We start from the raw sequence: 24,657 nt of genomic DNA on the forward strand, positions 1-24,657 counted from the left end.
AAAACATGGTTGAGTTCAGCCAGGAATACATGAAACCCTGCCTCAAAAATATAAGAAAGTCGGAGTTTATGGAGGAAACATGTACACACAGCGTTGATGGTATCTGTTTCTGCTTTCTAGTCTGTTCTCTGTGGAGCCTTCGTGAAGGCTACAGGAAATGGAGGTGTTTGTTGTTAGCAACTTTTGGTGTATTTGTGTGTAGGGTCATAAGGTGGGGTTGGTTGTCTTCCCCCAGCTCCACCACGAAGCCCAGGCTGACCTTGAACTAACTCACTCTGTAGCCCAAGCTCCTGCCTTAGCATCCTGACTGACACTGGAACTGCTCACTTGAACCACTATACCCAGTTCGTGTCCAGTCAGGAGGCTCTTCTGACATCGAATCAGATCATTTTCATCTGTGTCCTTACAACAAGACCATCTGGGTAAGTGAGGCAAGAAATCAATATGGCCATGTTGGAGACACAGCCTAAAACAGCAGGGTGCAGCGAATTGCCCAGAGCCACACTGGTTGGCAGAGCTGAGGTTCCTGTGTGTGCTCCCTCTTCTTTATGTTCTGCCACAAGGCTGCCTGGTGGTTTGGAATTCTGACGTCAAAGCTACAGTTCCCAGGGCACATGAGAGTCCCATCCCATGTGTGCAGGGAAAACGACCTCCCTGCCACTCTAGGGACAGGGCCGACCCAGGACCTTCTCCCTATCTTTGAACATGTAGCCTAGCTTTCTGGTCTGCTGTCTGTGGAGGCTTTGTGAAAGCTACAGAAAATGGAGGTGGTCTCCATTAGCAACTTGTGTGTGTGTGTGTGTATGTGCTGGTGGTGAGGTGTCTCCATAAGCAATACTTCTAGAAGGAAGCCAAGGAGAGGACGGGTGTGCACTTTTTCCAGTCCAGAACTAAGTCAAAGTTGCCCCGTGTCCAGTGAGCCAATGTGGCTTGAAGGCCAGACTTCTTCCTTCATTCACAAGCTCAGATCTGGGAGGGTGGTAGAGGCAGAGTGAAGGGCAGCCTCAGCTTCCAGCCCCTCCCCCCTCCCTGACAACTGTAATCTGCTTGGGAAAATCTCCCCCCTCCCACCAACCCCCCCTTCAAACAGGAAAAAATATTAGTTGTCCCGATAACAAGGAAAACAAAATCCAGTGCAGGGCATCAGAGACTTCCTGAGGCGGGAACAATGTCCAGGGAGATCTCAGTGGAGAAGGGCTAAGTTGGAAGGCTGAGTGGGAACCCTAAGGACACTGGTCCAGTCCTATCCGGCTGGCGGGGGAGGGGGATGACAGATCGAGGAACTTGGAAAAAGATTTCCACCCCCCAAAACCTTGAAGTCTGGGCCGGTTAGCTGCATCCGGGAAATGATTCACCACAGGTCACGTCCCCACACACAACTCTAGCCCCTTTGCTCAGGTGCTTTGAGCCTACCTCTCTTCTCTCCTGGACAGCCTGTTTTCTCAAGGGATAGCTATAGGCCCTAAGGGACTGTGAGTAAGGAAGGAGAGTCACTTCCAAGTGACCACTTGACTGAAGCCACTGGGGGCCTATCAACGCTCCTCCTTGCCCACAGCCCCTTCCCTGGGTAACTTTCCACAGTGCTAAGAGCTGGATGCTTGTGAGTATCTTATTCCTTGTCCCTGGGTGAGAATACTCTTCTGGGGCAGCACTGGCTCCGGGGTCCAGTGGGTGGGTGTGACCTCTGAGCACTGTAGGCTTTGCCAGCAGGCACCCCACCCCAGGGGATAGCTTTAGAAACAACTACCCCTAGTCCTTATCTTAGACCAGTCCCATTAGAATCTCCAGAAAACCGCTCCAGTGACTCCCGTGTGTGTGTGTGTGTGTGTGTGTGTGTGTGTGTGTGTGTGGCCTTGCCCTAAGCCCCTATAACCCGTTAGTTGCTTTCTATCTTATTTTCATCACCACCATGACAACTGGACCCTTGGATCCAGCGGGAGCCCCTCAGAAGTGGTCATGTAGGCTGGTGGTCTCTGGAGGTGTCTGCAGAGCTCCTGGGCCCAGCTGGAGGCCAGCTGCCCAGCCCAATAGCAGGTTCTGGGTTACTCCAGCCCCTCCCTCTGCTTCTCCTTCCCCCTGGGCAATGAAGCCTTGGGCCTTTGTTCTCAACCAACAGGAGTGTGACCAGAAACCCACCCACAGTTTAATTACAGTCCCATTCAGTGGCCACAGGCTGGCCACTATCCTCACCCAGCCTGCTCAGCTTTGGCCCCATGGGGCCTCCAGCCCAGGCCAGCCCAGTGCAGCTCCCCCCATGTTCAGGGTCATACCAGCTTTGTTCTCAGAAAGACCTACATCTCCCCTCCCTGGTACCTTCCTTCATCCCTGTTCTGCACAAAACATAAATGCTGTGACCTCCCTGAAGCCTGAGTGACCCTGATACAGTGCTGCTGTGTGACAGACTGCTGTGCCAACTCCCGGGCTTTCCTCAAGTCCTCAGAGCCAGATATGATTTCCGGCTCACTTTTGAAAAACATGATTTATTTTATTTTATGTGAGGCACAGTTTGCCTTCATGTGTGTATGTATACCACACTGTGTGCTCACAGAGGTCAGAAAGAGGGCATTGGGGGCCCTGGACCTGAAATTATGGAGGGTTGTAAGCCTTCATATGGGTGCTGGGAACTGAACCCAGGTCCCCCGCAAGAGCAATGGGTGCTCTGCCATCTCTCCAGCCCCAACTCACTTTGTATTGTTCAGAAGTATGTTCCTGGTCACCTGCTCAGGTCTGTGGGGGATATGTACTCAGAAAGTTAGTCACCCTGCTCTCCAAGGCCTGTTCAGACAGAAGGAAGCTCCACCACAAGGCTGTGTCATTTACAGTCCCTTAGACCTTCCCAAGGGCTCTGGCCAGGGTGGTAGGTGGAATACTGCACTTTGTTCAGTGACTATTTGGTTGGTAGGTGACTTTCCAGCTGAAGATAAACACCTCAGGAGCAGGGCAGCATGGTTTCCTCTACAGCAAAAAGCTGGAGAAAAAGAAAGACAGAATGGAACGTCACCTGAAGCCTGGCCAAAAAGCAGCAGCTAGGGTCCTCTTTAACTCCTGCCCAGACATTTGGCATCTAAGGGACTTGCAAGTGCAAGGCCACTGGTTGCCATACCTTCTGCTCACCTGAAGGACAACCTGGAGGAGCTGGACCTTAGAGAAGTTTTTGTGTTCTCCATGAGGGGCCCATCTTGGGTCTCTCCTTTCCCTCTGAAAGAGGCAGACATGGTCCCCAATCCCCATCACAGTATTTTTCAAACAGGTGAAAGATGCTGTGGACAAATGGCCACCTGGTTGTGGTCAAGGGGAAGCCCCGATGTGTGTCCCCAGAGATATGTAACTGGCGGAGGCACTGCATGCAGCCTGTCTCTCCATAAGCTTCACCCTGACCCTTGGCCTGGGCAGTGGGGACCAGGCCTCAGAAGCTTAGAGTGAGGGGGCCTGGGTGGGGGTCCTGTCCCAGCTGCCCAGCTATGGGTACTAACAGGCCACGCCAGGGGCAGCAGAGATGGGGGGGGGGACCACCACCTGCTTTTCCTTGTTTTGTTTTCAGGGCGCTAATTACTGTGCTGAGCTTGGAGCTGCCTAATGAGGCCGTTTGGATTTCCTGTTGTTCTTGCTTCCCAAGACCCTTAAAGGGCCAGCATGGAACTGGGAATATGCCCTGGTTGGGACAGCACAGTCTCACAGGGGTGAACACAGAAGGGCTATCTCTGGGCAATGAGCTGAGGAACCTGTCCCATTCACTGCTTCCCTACCCTCTATGAGTGCCCACCCAGAAATGCTCTCACCGGAAACAGGAGCCCAAGAACCTTGTAGTTTGGCCAGGGCTCAGGGTGGGGTGAGGGAGGCAAGAAGGCCAGAGCTGAGGAGGAAAGGCCGGTGATGTCACCAGTGCCCAGACTGTGAGAACCACTGCAGCACCAGGCAGGAGGGAAATGCTGTGACGTCCTGTCGTGCGCACTCCCCCCCCCCACACACACACACTCTTCCCACTGAAAATAAACACTTGTTGTTTGAGAAACCTGAGCCACTTCTGAAGGGCAGGCTGTAGACCAGGCTACCCCTAATTCAACCCCTCAGTGCCACACCAGCACAGCCTGCAGGATGCATCCAATTCTTTTGCACGTTGGGATTCTCCTTGGCGACCACTAAGAAGCTAAGCACTAGGATGTCAGGGAGTTCATTCACATGCATACCACAGACTGCAGATGGGCTAGTAGGCAAGTGAGGAGTCTTCTTCATCTGTCTGCTTGAATCTCCCTCAGATCTGAAGCACAGCCTTGGCCGCAGAATCTATCCTAAGTGGCCCCCTGGGCTGAAATGTCCAGGCTGCAGATTCCCCAGGGTACCTAGGAGGCCAGGCCTGCAGCACCCTCCCCTACAGACAGGGTGACGACATTGTTGTTCTTATACTACAGGGCCTTCCGCCTGCAGTTCCGGCTCCTAAATGGTGGGAATAAGGGTCCCCGGGACAAAGCCGGCCTGGTTCCCGCAGCCACCTCAGAATGGACGGAATCCCCATTGTGTATGGTCGCCCCATGCCCGCCCTCACTTACCCTCACCGGACATGCCAACAAACAGCTCATTGAGCCTGGGGAGGGGCCGAGAGACAACAATGTCCCCCAGAAGGCCACGGTAGTGAGCTCAGCTGGGGGTGGAGGCTATCATGGAGGGCGATGATCTCAGCCTTGGGTGAGCTGGCCAGTGTGACAAGCTGACCTGAGCCTGGCACCCCAGTGAGACTGAGAAGGGCTGAGCCTGCAGCCTCACTCTGACTGCCCCACCCCCATGCTGGGAACGGACCAGGACTTCCCATATTCATAAGCTGCACCTGCCCTGAGTGCCAAGCAGGTGCAGCTGGCAAGTACCTGGAACCCAGAAGAGATTATCTTGGACCCAAGAGACTGGTGGACACTGTCTCTGCTGTTCCATTCCAGAAGACATCATGGAGGTCCAAACCAAACAGCTCTGCCAAACCATCTACCCACACTGATCACAGTAGAACTTGCAGATCAACCAGTGAATGTACTTCCTATGGCCAAATCTTCTAAAGAGATTGGGGCAGTCTTGCAAAGTGTTGAAACCTGGGTGGGAGGTATTCAAGCCCTTACACAGCATAGAACAGGTCTAAGTGTTCCTGAAAGCTCACCTAACATTAAGCATATGGTATAGCCGTCCAGATGTATGGCCTCAGGTCATTCTCCCAAAATACTTTTGTGGATTCCAGACTTGAGTAAACCCTTTCTCCTCTGCTGGCCAAGTCTCAGCCATCAAGCAGGACAGCCTGTGACTAAAATAGAAGCAACTGGGGTTCTCCAGTATGTGATCAAGCTGCCTCTACTCTCCAGAAGCTGGACAAGCCAGGGGCAGGTTTGCAGAGGCTGATTTGGTGGTGGGGGGGGGGGGGGAAGGTGCAAGAGGTTGGAACCCTGCCTGCATAGAAGCCATGGGGACTAATCCCAGCAGGTCACTAGGGCTCTGGTAGACCACCCAGTCATCCACCCATGGAAGCTGTCAACTCAGGAGCAGACCTGGGTGGGCACTTTGGTAAATTTGGTCCCCAGCCTCAAATGTAGAAAAGCTTTGTGTCTTTGGCCTCCCTGCACCGCCCCACACCACACTTTTCTGTGTGCCACCGCCAGGGGTAGCCATACAAGTGCCTCTGCTCAATTGAGGTTGAATTCATCTACCTGGTGAGTTTCCATACCACAGCCACTAAGCTCATATCCAACCTCACAAGTTAACTCTCTGTCCTCTCCCTGACTCTGCCAGGAAGGAATACCTGCTTATTTCCTCTCTCATCCTGGGCCTCTTGGTGCCCTGTTAGAAATGTTCTCCTTCCCCCTTTGCAAGGGCCATTCTCAGGCTGGAGAGAAGGCTGTGTACCAGTTAAGAGTGTTTGCTGCTATTCCAGAAGAGCAGAGTTAGGTTCCCAGTGTCCAGGTCAGGGAGCTCACAACTACCGATCTGGTGATCTGGCACCCTTTTCTGGCCTCTACAGGTACCTGCACACATGTAGGATGCATACACACATATATACAAACACATAAGTTAAATAAACAAGTACAGTAAAATTCTGAGTTTTGGTGGGTTTTTTGTTTTGTTTTGTTTTTGTTTTTTCAGGTCTAGTGTAAACCCCGCCTCCTGGACAAACCTTCCTCTGAGACTTGGTCCTATCGGGTAGTTACCACATCCTTTTCTTTCTAGTTTTCTTTCTTTTTTTTCTCATTTTGTTTTGTTTAGTTTGTTTTTGCAGCATAGTTTCTCTGTGTAGCCCTGGCTATCCTGGAACTCACTCTATAGACCAGGCTGGCCTCAAACGCAGAGATCTACCTATCTCTGCCTCTCAAATGCTGGATTAACACGCCCAGCTTCTTCTTTTTTTCTTTTAAAACCATATAAATGAATTAGATGTGTGTGTGTGTGTGTGTGTGTGTGTGTGTGTGTGTGTGCCACAGAGCATATATAGGGGTCAGAGGACAACCTCAGGTTATTAGTCTTCGCCTTTTAACTTATTTTTTAAGACAGGTTCTCTTATCGTTCTAGATCCTTCCTTCTTTGTCCCCACTCTCCTGTAGCCGTACTGGGATTACAGACACAGTCACTAACCACAGCACCTAGCTGGTTTGTTTTTGTGTTTGTGTTTTGAGACAGGGTTTCTCTGTGTAACCCTGGCTGTCCTGGAACTTCCCCCTGTGTAAATCAGGCTGGCTTCAAAGATATGTTTGCCTCTGTTTCCCGAGTACTGGGATTAAAGGTGTGTGCCACCAAGCCTGGCTGCCCCCCCCGCTTTTGTGTGGGTTCTTGGGATTCAAACTCCAGTCTCCCTGATCATACAGTAAGTGCTTTACCTGTTGTCTCACTTTTCCAACCTCATACATTCCTTTTCCTGTGCCTTCATCTTGTCTCCCCTTCCCATGAACAAAGAGTCAAATCCTGTATGCCCGTGTGGCCTCACAAGGTGGCTCTCCTCCCCGGGCAGCTCTTGTACCCAGTCTTTGAATGTATGTTTCCTCCATGCTTATGCTTAGACACATGCATATGGACTCAGTGGGACCACGGGAAAATGAACCACAAACCTATAGTAGGTAGCATGTTCTGTGTGTGTGAGAGTGTGTATGTGAATGTGCATGTATGTGTGAGTGTGGATGAGTGTGTGTGTGCATGTGTGTGAATGTGTGTGTGTGTGTGTGTGTTCTACCCAGGGCTTCATGCACGTTAAGTACATGTTTTACCACTGAACTACATACCCAGGCTCCTGGCTGCACTCTTGATAGATTTGTCTCGCATGCCTGGGAGCTGCAATGACAAGAGGAGGTATCAAGGCCGTAAGAGCAGACAGGAAGGTGGGCAAGAGGCACATGGAGGTTCTCAGATGCCAAGATAACTCTGACAATGGCGGTTGGTGCTCCTGCTACCTAAGCAAGGCCCTGGAGAAGAGCAAGTGGCCACAGAAGTGTTGAGGTCTTGCTCTTTGTTGCTGGGTACACAGAGCTGGCTGTACATAGTGAAGTCCCTGACTTTTCACCACAGCTCAGGTATTTCAGTCCTCAAACCTTGGTTTTCATACAGTGGTACTCACAGGGCTGCAGGAAAGAAAAGCGGCATTTTGAGTATTTTTCTAGATACTGAGTAGGAGTTTCTCTGTCAACCCCAGACAGGTCAAGTTATTCATTAGCAAACATCAGTATGTAATTCTCATTAACTCCAGGGGAGAGTTCAACCTGGATTAGCAACTAGGATACACGGTGTAGACAGTCTGACACAGGAAGTCCTCCCATATGTCTAACCTAAATCCTTCCTGCCACCACTGAAACCCATTTCCTCTGATTCTGACTGTGCTGGGAGAAAGGGATAGTCAGCCACTGTGCTCTGCTTTAGACCCATCACCTACTTGACAATGGTGGTCAGCTCTCTCCTTAGCTCTCTTCAGGGAATAGTGACCTCTTGGCTCAAACAGCTGTTCAGAATTGGCACCTGTCCCCAGGCTCTTTCCCTAGTCTCTTTCTCTTTATGTGAGAAATATGCAAAAGTACTTCCTGGTTCAGGCCTAACCCTTCCTTCCAGGAGACTGTGGGGCACTAGGGCTGAGTCAACCCCACTCCTAGGTTCCTGTTGGTAGACAGACAAGGGTGTGGCCCTATCCCCCATCTCTTGCTTGTCCTGGGTGGCAGTTAGGACCAGAGATCAGAGATCATGTCAGGAAATGAGAGGGCAAAGTTGCTTCTGAGAGATGAGATGAGCATTCGTGGGGGAAGGTGCGGGGCACAAACCATACCCAAGGACTCTCAGGGGTTGGGTCGGTATGAACTTGCAAGCTACGGAAAGCTTGAAGCTTTTTTTTTTTTTTTTTTGGTTTTTCGAGACAGGGGTTTTCTGTGTAGCCCTGGCTGTCCTGGAACTCACTCTGTAGACCAGGCTGGCTTCAAACTCAGAAATCCACCTGCCTCTGCCTCCCAAGTGCTTGGATTAAAGGCGTGTGCCACCACTGCCCAGTGAAAAGCTTGAAGCTTAAAGGAGGGTTGTGAGGAGAGAGGAGACCTGGACTGCTTTGCTTCTAGGAAAGGCCCAGGGGAAAGTAAGCCTGCAGAGAGGACCTTAAAGGCCAACCTGACAAGGGTAGGCGTCAGCCTGGCAAGAGTAGGGGTCAGCCTGGCAAGGGTTGAGGTCAGCCTGGCAAGGGTAGATAGAGGGCAGCCTGGCAAGGGTAGGGGTCAGCCTGACAAGGGTAGATAGAGGGCAGCCTGGCAAGGGTAGGGGTCAGCCTGGCAAGGGCAGGGGTCAGCCTGACAAGGGTAGATAGAGGGCAGCCTGGCAAGGGTAGGGGTCAGCCTGGCAAGAGTAGGGGTCAGCCTGGCAAGGGTAGGGGTCAGCCTGGCAAGGGGAGGAGCAGATGAAGCAGCTTCTTTGGAAACCACAGGATGAAGAAGTCACGTCAAGAGGGTGAACTGCTCCCTGACACTGGCCACATTCCTCAGCCCAGATTATGGTTATGGATTATGGAGGTGGTGAGCATTTGGACACTGAAGAGCATACATCAGGACGCCTCCAGCCTGACATGTGTTTTCAGTTCAAGATTTTTGTTTTGTTTTTCAAGACAGAGTTTCTCTGTGTGTAGCTCTGGCTGACCTGGAACTTGCTTTGTAGACCAGGCTGGCCTCGAACTCAGAAATCCACCTGCCTTCCAAGTGCTGGGCGTGCGCCCCCACAGCGGGCTAGGATTTTTTTCCTTGGACAGGATCTTACTATATAACCTTTGGTGTCTGGAACTTCTTCAGCTCATAGAATAGACTGGCCTTGAACTCAGCTGCTTGCCTCTACCTCCTGATTTTATTTTGGTTTTTCAAGTGTTTCTATGTGCATGCCATGTGTAGGTCCCCGAGGAAGTTAGAAAAGGGAATCAGATATCCTGGATCTGGAGTTGTAGATAATGTGAGCTTCCCAACATGGGTGCTGGCAACCACACTAGGGTCCTCCAGAAAACTAGGAGGATTAACTAGAAGTTAAGGATGGCCTTGAACTCCTAATCTTCCTTCTACCTCCATGTGCTGGGATTACACTACTTCCTTTAAGCCCAGGGTCCCTCAGAGAGGTAGTCCTGAGCCTTCCCTCCCGTCCCATGCCTCCCTGCTCATTGGTAGAGTGTGGACAGGAAGGAACCAGGGAAGGGGAAACCAGTGCTCTGGGCAAGATGCCATGGAGGCTGCCTTAAACCCCAACCTCCTCTGTGGCTGGAAATACCCGCTGTGTTGTTCCTGGCCATAGCTTTCCAGGCATCTCCTGGTTTGGCAGATGTAGCTGAGGCAGCTGCGGGGTCATCATCAAGTTGGCCCTTGCTACCGGGCTTATCTCAGTTCTGCAGCTGCCAAGCCTATGCCCTGTTCTACCGTCGTTGTTCTTTTTAACCAGCACCCAAGAGGCCATAAGAAAGCTTCCCACTCAGAATGCACAGTCAAAAAGAAGCTTCTGGAATCCTTAGCTTCTCCTGTCAGGCCTACTGTCTCTGCAGGCCCTAGATGCTCTTATTGAGAAAGAAAACTCCCCTCAGTTCCAGGCTCCATGTGCTGGAAAGCCAAAGAAACAGTATGAAACTACTGCAGGCCCTAGGTGAGGACCCCAGAAGAGATGGGAGGCCTTCCTGGCCTTAGGAGAAACCCAACTCTACCATGTCTAGTAATACTGCCCACTTGGGCACCCTTTATTTAGCAAATGTTGGGTCATCAGTCATGAACAATTAGCAATGGACAGTGAACCCAGGAGGTAGGCTCTTTTGGAGACATGAGGAAAGCTGAGCCTCTCTGGGTGGCCAGCACCCTCACTGACTAGATCCATTCAAGAAAGACACCTCTTCTTTTCTGCTGGCCGCTGCTCTGAAAGACCACCCTCAGAGGGGGGTTGTCTCAGTGGGAAGGTTTTCTCTAGAAGGCCAAAGCCTAGGCAGCTATTCTCCAGGTTGTTCAGTCAAGAAGAACCTTATCACAGGCCTCTTACAAAAAGGCTCCCCAAAACCTTGGCTTTTCACCCTCTGCTCTTTCCCTTCCCCCATTCTGCTCCTCTTGCCTCTTCCCTTAGGAGTGTGTCTGTCTGTCTTTTCCTCTACCTGTGAAATGATGTGTGCTCCGCCCCCAAGGTGGCCTCTGGTTGTCTTCATGTTGCCTAGAGGGAAAAAAAGGAACTAAATTATTCTTTGAGTCTTGCAAACTGCGCAGTTCTATACAGCCCTTCACCCTCCCAGGTCGCTATTACCATCACACTGGACTGGAGAGATGAAAGAACAGATTAGAGCCGTGGTTAAGTTTCATGGCCAAGTGCGAGTCATACTCATTCACCAGACCAAGGGGAGGATGGGCTGAGACTGCCGGCCACCTCAGTGCTCAGGCCTTGCTCGGTTTCCCTCTTCAAACTTTAGAACCCGTTGTGACTTACAATACCATGCCCCTCTTCTCTCCCTAGCCCTCGGATTTTATCATCAGTTCCTGCATCCTGTTCCTTCCTTGAAGCCCCCCAGCCGGTCCTCGAGGCCAATGCTAAGTCATCATCTTCCTCTCTCCTCCCTCAGCCTCAGGCCTATTCTCTGGGGAATCCACTCTGACCCTGGGCAAAAACTCCCAAGTACGCAGTTTCTCTAAGAGGCAGTAGGGAAAAGTGCGCCGCGCCGCGGGGCGCTGCTTGCTAAGCGGGAAACCGGTTCCTAACCGCTGGCGCCCCTCGAGGGGAGGGAAGAGGGCGGAGGTGCTTCTGCGGCGGCATCTGTCCGAGGCGGGCGGGAAGCTGCTGCATTAAATTGTAAAATCGATTTATTGACCGGCAGGTGCGAGCAGCGGCAGATGGAGAGCAGCGCTGCCGGGGCGCATCTGCGGGGAGCGGCGGCATCGATCCTGGCCCCCCTCTGAAACCGTTCGTCTTGGGCCTTTCTGACGGTTCACTCCTAAATGCAGGGCCAAGGTCCGAGAACCTGCGGCGCCTGAGAGGCTGGAGTAGTTCATTTCCCTTCCCCTACCCCCTCCTGGCCTCAGGGCCCTAGCTGCGCCCCCACGGCTGCCAGGCTCTGCCAGCCCCACTGCCCCAGTTGGCACGCGGCGGGCCAGCCTGACGCGTGGCAGCGCCCTGCGGCAGATGAGGCACGCGCCGGCCTCATTTCAATGTGAATGGATCGAATGAAGCAGCCATGTGGCAGCAACAGTTTGCAAATCTCCCCGCCTTCTGTGCAACTCCCGGGCCGCGGCTCCCAGCACGTGGCCCCTTCTCCGCAGCGACCGCAGCAGTGTCTCTCAAGGCTTAAGTGCCCCGCCCCCAGCCTGTCCTGCGGGCTCTGGAGCCCAGACCCCACCTCGCCTCTACTCAGGTGCAGTGTTCCAGGTCCAGATCGCGGTCCCCTGGGAAGGGTAGCGAGCGAGAGGAGAGATAACGCCGCGCTGGAAGTCTCCTAGCTGCGCTGGTGGCCCTGGGGAGTGCTTGTAGGCTTCTGACTAGGAAGGAGGCCCGAAGCCGCACCCCAGTAACCCGTGGCCAGTTTGGGGACACGGTCGAAAGACAACTATGGCGTGGTTTTTTTTTTTTTTTTTTTTTCAGTTCTGGGGGCTGGTTTTGCATAATGGGAGAAACTGAGAAGTAGAGTGCACAGCGGCCAAGAGGAGGGAACAGTAGAAGCAGAAGACTTATAGGGAGAAAGGCTTCGCCTGGGCTCCCCGCTACTTGGGCTTCAAAGCTGGGAAATGTTGAGGTTGCCGTGGGGTTGAGAAGCTGTGGACCCAAGAAAGGGCTGTAGTTTATGGGAACTCAGATCGTACGGCTTAGAGACCTATGGCGCATCTACACCAGGGTCAGAGTCAGCCAGCCCTGCTTAACTAGCCTCACAACCTTCCATTCCGTTGAGTAACCAGGAGGGTGTTGTGTTTCTTCCTGCGGAGAGTGCTCTTGTACTCCTAATTGCGGAGTGACAGAGAAGGGCTCCAGTTGTGTGGTCTGGAGAGACGCTGGGCACCACAGCTGGAGCCCTTCCTGCCTAGCAATATGGGTAAAGATTGACCCCAGCAGATGGGAGCTCTAGCGGGGACCCAGGGCTAAGTAAGGATGGTGTCCTGTCTAGGAATAGTGTAAATAGGTGCTTCTTTCTGGTGAAGAGGAAAAAAATTAACACTTTCCTTCCTAGGTCAGAAATTTTCTAAGTGGATGATTTACATTGTCCATTTCTGAGGAAAATGTTGATTCCAACTTTTGTTTGGTCTTTCACTATTTGCCAAATATTTTGGCACATTAATGTGTATGAGGGTAGATCACTTCCAAGAATAATAGATATCCCGTGTGGAAGTAGATGTCTCCCGTGAGAGTCTAGCAAGTGCCAGCATTAGAGTTTCTACAAGCTCCCAGGCTAGGATTTTAGGATGAAAACTAATATAGCCAGGTGGGGTTGCACACACCCAACTCCAAGAGAGAGAGAGAGAAAGAGAGAGAGAGAGAGAGAGAGAGAGAGAGAGAGAGAGAGAGAGAGAGAGAGAGAACCAACCCACCCTCAGGCATCCTAGGTAGGTCTACTGATGCATAGAGGATGCAGGAAGAGAGGATTTGGAAGTCCACTTGCCAGGACCGCCGGGAGGTACGCCCGGAGCTCCCCCTCCCTCGGGCCTGGGACTCGGCTTGCCCATAACCTACATTAACTCACTAGTGCAGCCTGGGCCCATCTGCCGGCCCCCGCCTCACCTCGGTTCCCCACGCCAACCCGCTCGCGCCAGATGGTGGCTGGGAGGGGTGGCCGTGCGTGGGGGACCCCAGAGCCTGTCGCCTCACCTCACCCCACCCCCACCCCACGCTCACAACCTCATGTTTCTCAACACCCCCCCATCCTCCATCACCACCACCCAAGTCAAAAAATCAGACCATGTTCGTCATTGGCAGCTGTTGGGCTCCACTTCCCCCTACCACGGCCTCCCTAGGGCTGGAGCCGCGTCCCTGCTCCCCCAACCCCCGCCCGCACTGATCTTATCGTCCGAGGACAGACAGCCATCACCAAGCGGGCGGGCTGACAGCTGAAGCCACAGGGCCCCCACCGTCCTCAGTGTAGAAGAAAGAGAGAGAGAAAGAGAGACAGAGAGACAGAGAGACAGAGACAGACAGAGAGACACACAGAGAGAGGTCTAGCACCCCTAAGACTGGGAGAAGCCAGCCCTCGAAGTCTGCGGCCTCGGGGGAGCACGACGGGTTCTGGGAAAGCAGCTGCAGGGTTTGTGCTCGGAGGCCACCCGGGAGAGGCGCGCGTGCGACAAGGGTGAAACCGCCCGAAACTCAAACAACTCTGTGCGCCTCCAGTTCCACCCTACATCCTGCCCTATGCAGAGAGATCTAGGCCTGTTCAGCCTCAAGCTCTCTCACCTTGCCTCTCAAGTGGCCCAAGGAAATTCTGGAATTAAGAGAGTTTCCTTCCTACTTCAGAGGAGCTAGGGGACGCGGGTGGGGGCCAGGATGGGGCTACGGAGCCCAAGCGCGACCCAGGTGAGATGGGCACTGAGAGAAAGACTAGAACCTCATTACCATACAGCTGAGGACGCGCCACCTCCCCCCAACTACTTCGAGAACCACGCCCCCCACCTCTCTTTCGGACCACTAGTCCTGGCTCTAGCAGGAGCTAGGAGGGATTGGGGGTGGGGGACAAAGAGAGAAGGCACGCGCTGGGCACGCCCCGCTGCTTGAGAGTGACACGCCTACCAGGTGCCGAGAAGAAGAGCAGAGTCTTAGACGCTTGGCCCTTTGCCTTGCTTGGAACGGCCGTGGAAAGGTTAACGCGTCCGATGGCTTCCCTGCGGTGCTGGGGACGCGTGGTGGGTGGGCACACGTAGGCTGGAGGCCAGCGAGGCAGGAGCTACCTAAAGTCTGGGAAGGAAAAGGAGATTCAAGTCCCCTGGTTTTCGCTTTCCTAGTTTAAGTTTTTCCCACCTACTAGAGGACTGTAGGTGTCCAATGCCTGGATCAGGTGCACCGCCTACGGGGACCCCTTAGAGTTTCTACCCCCAGGACCATTCTGGAACCACCCCACCTCCCGCCGCATCACTGGGCCACCCTCCTAACCTCTGGTGGCGAGGGTCTCAGCCTTTAAGCAGACGATCTCTAAGGACTGCTCGCCGGGCACGCGCAGAGCCGGGAGCCCAGAAGTTGGAAGAGGGGCGGGGACCTGCGCCCTACTGGCTGGCTGACAGGGGGAGCGGCGGGGGCGGAGGCCCCCTCCGGTGGGTGCTGGGACTGTAACCACTAGAGGCCTCGAGGGGAGGGGAGAGTGACCGTGAGTCTGTCTGACTGACAGGCTGCGAAGAGGAGCCAATATATATAAGAAAGGCTCCGGAGCGAGCAGCTTTCAGTAGCGGCGCTGCTCGCCGGCCAGGAACCGGAGGCCAAGAGCCGCAGCCGAAGCCGCTTGGGTGCAGTGTACTCCCGCACTAGCCGGCTGGAGACCCTAGGATCTGCTCCAGGACACGTACTTAGAGCAGCCACCGCCCAGTCGCCCTCACCTGGATTACCTACCGAGGCATCGAGCAGCATCGAGAAGGCGACAAGGGAGCAGCGTCCCGAGGGGAATCAGCTTTTCAAGAACTCCTCTGGCAGACGGACTTGCGGAAGAGCGACATCCCTAACCAGCAGATTCAGAGCCCCTGAGTGGAGAGGACACCCCAAGGGATGACGCCTGCGTCCAGGAGCGCCTGTCGCTGGGCGCTACTGCTGCTGGCGGTACTGTGGCCGCAGGTAATGTCCCGCGTCCTCTCCGCCCCTTCCCGCAGCGCTCCGGGCTTGTGCCTCGGCGCCAGCTGAGCCTGACCGCTCTCCTCCCTCCTTCTCTCCGTCCCTGTGCAGCAGCGCGCGGCGGGCTCTGGTATCTTCCAGCTGCGGCTGCAGGAGTTCGCCAACGAGCGCGGTATGCTGGCCAATGGGCAGCGCTGCGAACCCGGCTGCCGGACTTTCTTCCGCATCTGCCTTAAGCACTTCCAGGCAACCTTCTCCGAGGGACCCTGTACCTTTGGCAATGTCTCCACGCCGGTATTGGGCACCAATTCCTTCGTCGTCAGGGACAAGAATAGCGGCAGTGGTCGCAACCCTCTTCAATTGCCCTTTAACTTCACCTGGCCGGTAAGCACAACCTAAATGCACTGGGAGATCACCGAAGGGGAAAGAAGGGAGAGCTCGGACACCAGGGCCCCTTTCCTAAGCGCTCCCGGGAGAGCCCCAAGGCCTCTTTCTCTCCTGTCCCCGCCCCCCTGTTCTCTCACGGGATCATCCCGGAGAGGCTTTCATTAGCCTTTCTTCCCAGTTTCTTCCCTTTCCTTCTCCCCAGTTCTTGGGATACGAATTTCATTACCAAAACCCCAACGCTGCCCCGCCCGCCCACCCCCGGCTCTCACTTACACTCCCGCATCCCGCAACCCTCCCCTGCCTTCTCAACTCGCGCGCTGCACTGCGCGAACACCAGTTATGTTGACCCGAGCTCAGTAACTGTATCCTGCAATTAGATTAATTAAACAGGCTGCTGCGAGGCACCCACTCCTTTCCCGCCCTGCTCATATCGCTATCTCTATGTCCCCCACCCCCCTTTCGCTTCCCAGGGAACCTTCTCACTCAACATCCAAGCTTGGCACACACCGGGAGACAACCTGCGGCCAGGTGAGTATCTAACTCCTCAGCCACAGGGGGGCGACATCACACAGCGCCGAAAGAGTTAACGAGTTATAGGCGGGGGTGGTGGTGGGGGACGCAGGCTTGGGGGTGGGGGCCAGGACGCCTTGCTTGGCCGGAGCTGCGCCCCGCGCTGGACGCTCGGATTCCGCTCGCTGCCTGGACTCAGAGCACAATTGCGTTTCCTGCGGGTTATTTTTGGCGTGGGAACGCGGGGAGCACGGCGGTGAGAAAGGCCGAGGCTGCCAGCGCCGCTGACGGGCCCCTTCCTGTATTTTACACCTTTTGCGAATTCCGCTCCTTTGGAAAGGGAATAATGGCTTTGGGATGTTGTTCTGACACAGAGGAAAAGGATATTTCACCAGCACAACAATTCTCACTTTGAAAAGGAAAAAGAAAAACCATTACCTACCTCTAGAACAGAACCCCTGAAACGACACCAAAGAACCCGTTGCTCCCAATTCTCGAACCAGAAACCTTCCCCCTTTAATTTTTTTCTTTTTTCCATTTTGACCTCTTTTCCTCTTTCCCCTCCGTATCTGCCTCCACAACCCTAGGATATCTTAACATCCGTCTATTGTACCTTTCTTGAATGCTATCAAGCCCCCTGCACATGCACACACCCAGGGAAACTAAGTAGCAAGATTCTGGGACCCTCTGGCCTGTGCTTGCTGGCAGGTGGGATTAATCTGGATAATTAGTCAGAGTGTTAACTGACCACCATAGTCACAACCAAAGAGACAGTTGGCAGCAGTCAACTCTCTGAATCAGGTTCTCTGACCTGAGCCTCTCTCTGCAGAGACTTCATCAGGAAATTCACTTATCAGTCAAATCACCATCCAAGGCTCCCTTGCTGTGGGTAAGAATTGGCAGCCAGATGAGCAAAATGACACCGTCACAAGACTGCGCTACTCTTACCGGGTCATCTGCAGTGACAACTACTATGGAGATAGCTGTTCTCGCCTGTGCAAGAAGCGCGATGACCACTTCGGACATTATGAGTGCCAGCCAGATGGCAGCCTGTCCTGCCTGCCGGGCTGGACTGGGAAGTACTGTGATCAGCGTAAGCAGCCAGGCCCCCGATGGAATAGAAGGGATGGGATTTTTCCCAAGAAAGCACTATACAGTTTGTGTCAGCTTCCCTCAGAATGGGTCTGTGCTGCTTACTAGCCGGGTCTCAGGACCACCTGGGGATGGTGTCAGAGCCTTCTCCCCAGTGTGCCTAAGCCTACAGGGTCCTTATTCTTCCTTCCAGGCAGCATGATGCTCTCCCGCCCCCTTGTCCACGGTCCCCTTTAAGGTCCCCTTTAAGATAACTGTGACTCCTCTTGGAGGCCAAGAGTAGGAAGTGAGCCCAGGAGAGCAGGGTTGAGGCCTCGGAGTCCATGGTACCCCAACCTCATCCATTTCTATCTCTTTTCCTTAGCTATATGTCTTTCTGGCTGTCATGAGCAGAACGGTTACTGCAGCAAACCAAATGAGTGCATGTAAGTGGGGACAAGAAACGGGAGGGGGGCTCTCCCTGGTGAGCAGGTCTCCCAGCTTACACTCAGCTTCCCTCTTGTCTTAACAGCTGCCGTCCAGGTTGGCGGGGTGACCTGTGCAATGAATGTGTCCCCCACAATGGCTGTCATCATGGCACCTGCAGCATCCCCTGGCAGTGTGCCTGTGATGAGGGCTGGGGAGGTCTGTTTTGTGACCAAGGTGAGTGAGGGAAGGAGAGATGGGGTGGCAGGGCCTGAAACTAGAGATGATGACTAGACCCTTTTTTGGTGCTTGATAAGTGACTTTCCTATTGTTCAAGGACTTGTCTCAGGACTTGTCTTTGTGCATGTTTGTGGGGTTGAGTATTAGGGATGGCACTCAGGGTATTTCACACACTAGGCAAGCACTCCACCTGTGAGCTCTACCCCAGGCCTCTCACTGCTTTTAAAGGCTCTTTACAAGGGACCTAAAATGGAATGGTGGGACGTTCTTCTCCAGGGCCTGAAGAGCCAGGATGACTAAAGAGACGAGGGGTAACAGCTTGGCAGCCTGCAGCTTGTACTTATAAATTCTAGCAAGACTGAAGAGAAGGGGAAGCTGAGTTCTGTTCCTCTTTCTGCCTTGTAGTTACCTATTAACCCCCTGAGTGTTTGCTCACCTTCCAAGGGTGTTTGAGCAGCTCTCCCCTAAACAGCTGTCTGGTGGGGTGTGCCTGCTGGCTGCCCTGGGCTGTGGCCAATCTGGGCCTCTGGGTAGAGGGAACATGTAACTGCCTTTTTAGTGTGGCCACAGCCACCTGCCTTACCCCAGTGACACTTACCAGCCTGAGCTCACATAGTCTCTACCTGATATTTGAGGGTTGCCACTCTTCTGCCCACACAGGAGTCTTTGAGCTCCAGCCTTAGAGAGGGAACCTTTTCTTCTACATCCCTGTAGCCAGCTGCATCCTCCCATTTTCAGGGTCAAGCACTGTGCCTGCTGCCATGGCAACACCACACGGGCCTGGAGAGGATGGGGAGTGGGTTTGCCAAGCTAGAAAAAGCTTGCCTAGGTTCTGACTTGTTGCCAGCATGGAATTCAGTCCTTGTGTCCTCTCTCTCTCCCTCTCTCTCTTCCTCTCCTTCTCCCTCTCTCTCCTCTCCCCATCTCTCTCTGTGTGACATACAGTACTTCCCTCCTTTTTTCTGCTCCCAACATCCCCTCCCCCCAACACACACATACAAGCAGTTGCTTGCTCTTTCCCTTTCTTCCATCCACATTTGCTCCCAGGTGACACAGTCACATACTCATTGTATGCAAACACAATCCTTCCAGTCCCTCTGTTTGCTTTGTCTGGCTCTCCCACTTTGTTCCTCTCCAATAAGAAAACAAATAACTATCATTCAAAATACACTTTTACCACCTCCTTTAGAAGATGCTTGGCCCTGCCTGTGGTGCCTCCCAGATACTCTTTCCACCTGTTGAATTTTCCTCCTCCTTCTAGTCCTTCCAGGCATGTACCTCCTCCGTGAGGCCATTCCTGATTTCCTCATTGGCTAGAGGCCTCTTCTTCATCCTGGTCTGGCTGGAAGTGTTTGTGATCGTACCCAGCAGGATGCTGACCAATTGTGCTTTGTTTCCAACTTTTGTTATATTTATACAGTTTATATGTAGTTTCAGGCAATTTAACACTCAGGATTTCACTGGCGGAGAAAGAAGGGATGCCTGGGCCTGGGAAACTTTTAAGTTTAAGCTTCTTTGGGCCAAACATAGGGTGACCTTGCATGGAGGTGGGAGAGTTCCCGGTCTCACTCAGCTGGTTGCTTCCTGTCTCCACAGATCTCAATTACTGCACTCACCACTCTCCATGCAAGAATGGATCAACGTGTTCCAACAGTGGGCCGAGGGGCTACACCTGCACCTGCCTCCCAGGCTACACTGGTGAGCACTGTGAGCTGGAACTCAGCAAGTGTGCCAGCAACCCCTGTCGCAATGGTGGCAGCTGTAAGGTGAGAGCCACATCAGCTCAGTAAGGCGCAGGTCTAACCAAGTAGCATTCAGGCAGACATCGCATATGCATGCATAGATGGGCACTGTAGACACGCAGAGGCTAGATACCAACATCACATACCCTTGTCCCATCCCCAGGGTCTAACTTTAGCCTGTTTATGTTATCTCTCCAGGACCAGGAGAATAGCTACCACTGCCTGTGTCCCCCAGGCTACTACGGCCAGCACTGTGAACATAGTACCTTGACCTGTGCGGATTCACCCTGCTTCAATGGGGGCTCCTGCCGGGAGCGCAACCAGGGGACCAGTTATGCCTGCGAATGTCCCCCCAACTTTACTGGCTCCAACTGTGAGAAGAAAGTAGATAGGTGTACCAGCAACCCATGTGCCAATGGTAAGCTCTTTCTGTCACCTTACTACCCTGCTGAACTGACCCCTGGGCCAGAGAGCCTGAGAGAATCAGGAGGAGAGAGGCCTGCCTGCTACTCTGGGCAGACTGACTGAAATGGGCTTCTCTTTGCTTTGGAGGGTAAAGAGCTTCATGCAGTATGGAGGACAGGGCTTTGCAATAGGCCATAGGTGAGGGGTAGTGCCCATCTGCATGACTTTCATTCTTATTCCCATCGATTTGCCCTGGCCTGACGAGGTTAGCCTGTGACCCTCCTCAGGAAGCCTTGAATGAGAGAAGGATGTTGGAGGCTTCACATCCCTTCTCAAGGGAGGCCAGTGATGGTCAGAGCTCTGTACCTTGAGGCCTCATCTTCCCCCACACTCGCCTAGAATGAGTGTAGCACAAGGAATCTGGAATACCCAGTGCTTTTTGATTCACAGAACGTTGGTAATCTTTGTGCACTTAGTCAACAGGTGATAGTCTATGAGGCAGGCAGTAGCTCAGGAGCCGGCAAGGGCCTGGAAGGGACAATGTGATCTGTTCTCACTCAACTCCCCTGAGCCAGTTTTATCATTCCTGAATGGGAAAGTGAAACTAAGTGTCTTTGGTGCGAAGATTCAGTTAAATGGTAATTGCACCTGCACCAGGGCTTGCTGTGTGGTCCCTAGTACTCTGCCTCTTCCCTACCTGGTCCTCAGAGCTACCTGGGAAAGGATCAAGTTCTCCGGTTTAGCAGGTGAGGAAACCAAGGCTAAGGGATCAGGTAAAGCTACAGGTGTCAGATCCTCAGCTAGAGAGATCAAGCCAAGCATATCCGTCTGACCGTAAAGTTCTGTAAGACACCAGTAACTCTTATCGCATAGCCCCCTGCAGCATGGAGAACCAGGATCATCCTAAACCCCAGGGCTTTGGAGTCTTTGTACAGTTCTCTCTGTAGAGAGTTCTCTGTCCATGCAGGCTGAACGCATGGAGGTAGAAGAGCTTAAACTCGTGGATAAGTCCTGTCCCCCGGGGATTCACAGGCTATTGCTGACTTGGGTCCTGTGTCCTTAACAGGAGGCCAGTGCCTGAACAGAGGTCCAAGCCGAACATGCCGCTGCCGACCTGGATTCACAGGCACCCACTGTGAACTGCACATCAGCGATTGTGCCCGAAGCCCCTGTGCCCATGGGGGCACGTGCCACGATCTGGAGAACGGGCCTGTGTGTACCTGCCCTGCTGGCTTTTCTGGCAGGCGTTGTGAGGTTCGGATAACCAACGATGCCTGTGCCTCGGGGCCCTGCTTCAACGGAGCCACCTGCTACACTGGCCTCTCCCCAAACAACTTCGTCTGCAACTGTCCTTATGGCTTTGTGGGCAGCCGCTGCGAGTTTCCCGTGGGCTTGCCACCCAGCTTCCCCTGGGTAGCTGTCTCCCTGGGTGTGGGGCTGGTGGTACTGCTGGTGTTGCTGGTCATGGTAGCCGTGGCTGTGCGGCAGCTGCGGCTTCGGCGGCCTGATGAAGACAGCCGGGAAGCCATGAACAATTTGTCAGACTTCCAGAAGGACAACCTAATTCCTGCTGCCCAGCTCAAGAACACGAACCAGAAGAAGGAGCTGGAAGTGGATTGTGGGCTGGACAAGTCCAACTGTGGCAAACTGCAGAACCACACATTGGACTATAATTTGGCCCCAGGACTCCTGGGGCGGGGTAGCATGCCTGGGAAGTATCCTCACAGTGACAAGAGCTTAGGCGAGAAGGTGCCACTTCGGTTACACAGGTAAGCCATACCTAGAAGCCTATAGCTTGGCCATGGACCCTTAAATAGTTTGACTGGGTTTCCCAAGCTAAGTGGGAGACTGGCATCAGGCCCTGGCTACTTTTAATCAAGTAAGATTGTAGTACTGACAGCAAGATACTCCAGTTACATTACTATAGGGACCTGGGCACAGTGGCTACACTTGTAGCCCTAACTACTTAGGCTAAGACAGGAGGATGGCAAGTTTGATGCCAACCTGGGTAACATAGCAGCAGATCATGTCTCAAAAATATTGATATGGCTCAGAGGGTAAAGGCACCTGCTGCCAAGCCTGGGGACTGAATCTGATCTCCAGGACATACATATTGGAAGTTGTCCTTTGACTTCCACAATGGTGCAGTGACATACACATGTGCACACATGCATGTGTACACACACACACACACACACACACACACACACACACACTACAAGTGTAATCATTTTTAAGAATTCTGCTATGGATCTTTTGCTAGGGAAGTCCCTCTCGTTTGTTCATTTGTTCATTCATTCATTCATTCATTCAGTTGTAACTCCCAAATACCAAGTGCCCCCAGTGCATCTCTCGTGACTTCCATCTTCCCACAATACGGCTTGTCTCTAGTGACAATATTGGCTTTTTCTAGGCCTATGACTTTTCTGGTTTGGTTGGCTCCTGTCCCTGAAGGCCAGCATTGGGCATCCTCAGCCTATGTGTCCCCCACAGCCTCACACCCCCCATACCACTGCAGCACATACCCTTTAACTTTCTGGGATCTAGACTGCCACCTCATTGTACCTCCAGGCTGTCCCCTCCCTGCTCCCTCCTTCTTACCTGCCTGTCTTATGTTCCTTCAGTGAAAAGCCAGAGTGTCGAATATCAGCGATATGCTCCCCCAGGGACTCTATGTACCAGTCAGTATGTTTGATATCAGAAGAGAGGAACGAATGTGTCATTGCCACAGAGGTGAGTGCTGGGCTGGCCTTCTCTGTTGGCATGTCCCCTCCTGCTTTGTGTGGATGGACAAAACTGTCCTGGTCACTAGCAACCTCATTCCTGAAGGGGTGGGTAAGAGATCTCTTCCTTGGTGCTTAGTGGCTCTTGGGTGCCCTGCTGGCCCCATTGCCACAGAAGGAGTGATATAGGAGCTGGGGTGGTATGCCTGACTTGGTAGCTGTACCAGTGACAGGGACATAGTCAAGGAGCCAGAGACAGCTCAGGGAGAGCTATCAAGAACTGTTTCCCACTTGCCTTTGGGTGAAGACAGTTACCTGTGTCTGCTTATTCTGCTTTCTCCATTGAATCCCACGTCAGTGCAAGCTTCCAGACACTTGTATGTCCTAGAGCAGAAGACTGAGGGTACCTGCCTCTGGCTCAGCGGTGTCTCCTAGAGAGGCCCAGGGCACCTCTGGGTCATTGCCTACCCTCAGTATAACCATGTTCACATTCTGTATGTGCTCCCCAGGTATAAGGCAGGAGCCTACTCAGACGCCCAGCTTCGGCCCTGTGGCTGGGCCTTCCTTCTGCATTGTTTACATTGCATCCTGGATGGGACGTCTTTAGTATGTACAGTGCTGCTCTGAGGGGGAGGAAACGGCATGAACTGGACACACTGTGAACCCGCCAAGAGTTATACCACCTCTGCACATCTTCAGGAGTCTGCCTGGCCTCAGATGGGCAGCCCCGCCAAGGGAACAGAGTTGAGGAGCCAGAGGAACATCAGTTGAGCTGATATGTAAGGTGCCTCTCGGACTTGGACTTGCTCTGCCAACAGTGGTCATCATGGAGCTTGTGACTGTTCTCCAGAGAGTGGCAGTGGCCCTAGTGGCCTTGGCGGTGCCGTAGCTCCTGTGGGCATCTGTATTTCCAAAGTGCCTTTGCCCAGACTCCATCCTTACAGCTGGGCCCAAATGAGAAAGCAGACGGGAGGCTTACAAGGGACAGGCCTCCTGGAGGCAGGAAAACCTTGGAGTTTGGCGTTTATCAGGAGCTACCCTGCAGGCGAGGAGAGCCTAAGGGGACAGGTATGAATCCTGCCTCCAGCCACAGCAGGTGGGGTGCCACCTACACCCTCTGGGCAAGAGTTGGTCCTCTCCCTGGTCCTGGTGCCTCTGGGCTCATGTGAACAGATGGGCTTGGGACATGGCCCCTTTTTGCCAGCCAGGGGACAGGCCTAACTGGGTAGCTCAGGGCCTTTATGCTAAAATTCCAACAAGGGAGATTGGGGGGGGGGTTCTGTGGCCTAGGCCCTTACCCCCCCTCACACCCATTTCTGTGCCCTTGAGCCTGGGCTCTACCTGTGCCCACTGCTGCCCCAAGACCAACCTTGAAGCCGATCTTCAAAAATCAATAATATGAGGTTTTGTTTTGTAGTTTATTTTGGAATCTAGTATTTTGATAATTTAAGAATCAGAAGCACTGGCCTTTCTACATTTTATAACATTATTTTGTATATAATGTGTATTTATAATATGGAACAGATGTGTACAGGAATATATTACTTCCTGGGTCCTGTCTTTGTAATAGCAGAGTGGGGATCTTTTCCCTGCCTTTCTCTCCCAAATTTGAAGCCCCTTCTCCCTGTTGAATGGCCCTGAGGGAGCCCTAGGGCCTGTGCATGCTTGGGTTTGGCATGTTGTGTGGAAGGGTGGTGTCTCAATCCAGTCTTTGGGGAGCTTCACGTCAGCCACTTGGTCTCATGGGAGCCTAGGCCAGCCTCCCATGCCTGGCTTTAAGACTGTGTGTCACTACCCCACTTTAAGTTCCATGGGGCTATTTTCCCCTGACTGGAATCTCTCTTCCTTTTCCCCAAGCTAGAAAAGGAGCTATGGGTGCCTTGATTTTTCTCCCATTGAGGAAGTTTCTCTCATTACTTATTCAAAAGGACTCT

The 24,657-nt window shown here is 53.1% G+C and overlaps 1 protein-coding gene and 1 long non-coding RNA gene across 4 annotated transcripts; one reads left to right on the top strand and one right to left on the bottom strand.

The window, feature by feature from the left end:
• Positions 1–1,115: 1,115 nt before the first annotated feature.
• Positions 1,116–15,141, bottom strand: LOC143441403 (uncharacterized). Of its 3 annotated transcripts, XR_013108762.1 has the most exons (5): positions 14,554–14,658; positions 14,194–14,358; positions 10,592–10,647; positions 3,115–7,577; positions 1,116–2,968 (listed from the first exon to the last, which is right to left on the bottom strand). It is a non-coding gene; the product is annotated as an uncharacterized LOC143441403 (long non-coding RNA). The 3 variants fall into 3 exon arrangements; XR_013108761.1 differs by lacking the exons at positions 1,116–2,968; positions 3,115–7,577; positions 14,554–14,658 and adding an exon at positions 15,004–15,141 and having other exon boundaries at positions 10,161–10,647; XR_013108760.1 differs by lacking the exons at positions 1,116–2,968; positions 3,115–7,577 and having other exon boundaries at positions 10,161–10,647.
• On the top strand, positions 15,069–24,144 carry Dll4 (delta like canonical Notch ligand 4). Its single transcript, XM_034495086.2, has 11 exons — positions 15,069–15,222; positions 15,331–15,603; positions 16,077–16,134; positions 16,946–17,209; positions 17,573–17,633; positions 17,720–17,850; positions 19,450–19,619; positions 19,794–20,013; positions 21,067–21,769; positions 22,625–22,733; positions 23,233–24,144. Exons 1-11 carry the CDS (start codon positions 15,157–15,159, stop codon positions 23,236–23,238), a joined length of 2,061 nt encoding a protein of 686 aa, XP_034350977.1. The 5' UTR covers positions 15,069–15,156; the 3' UTR covers positions 23,239–24,144.
• Positions 24,145–24,657: the final 513 nt, after the last annotated feature.

This window comes from Arvicanthis niloticus, chromosome 2 (genome assembly GCF_011762505.2).
Source record: "Arvicanthis niloticus isolate mArvNil1 chromosome 2, mArvNil1.pat.X, whole genome shotgun sequence".
In the NCBI taxonomy this organism is placed as follows: domain Eukaryota; kingdom Metazoa; phylum Chordata; class Mammalia; order Rodentia; family Muridae; genus Arvicanthis; species Arvicanthis niloticus.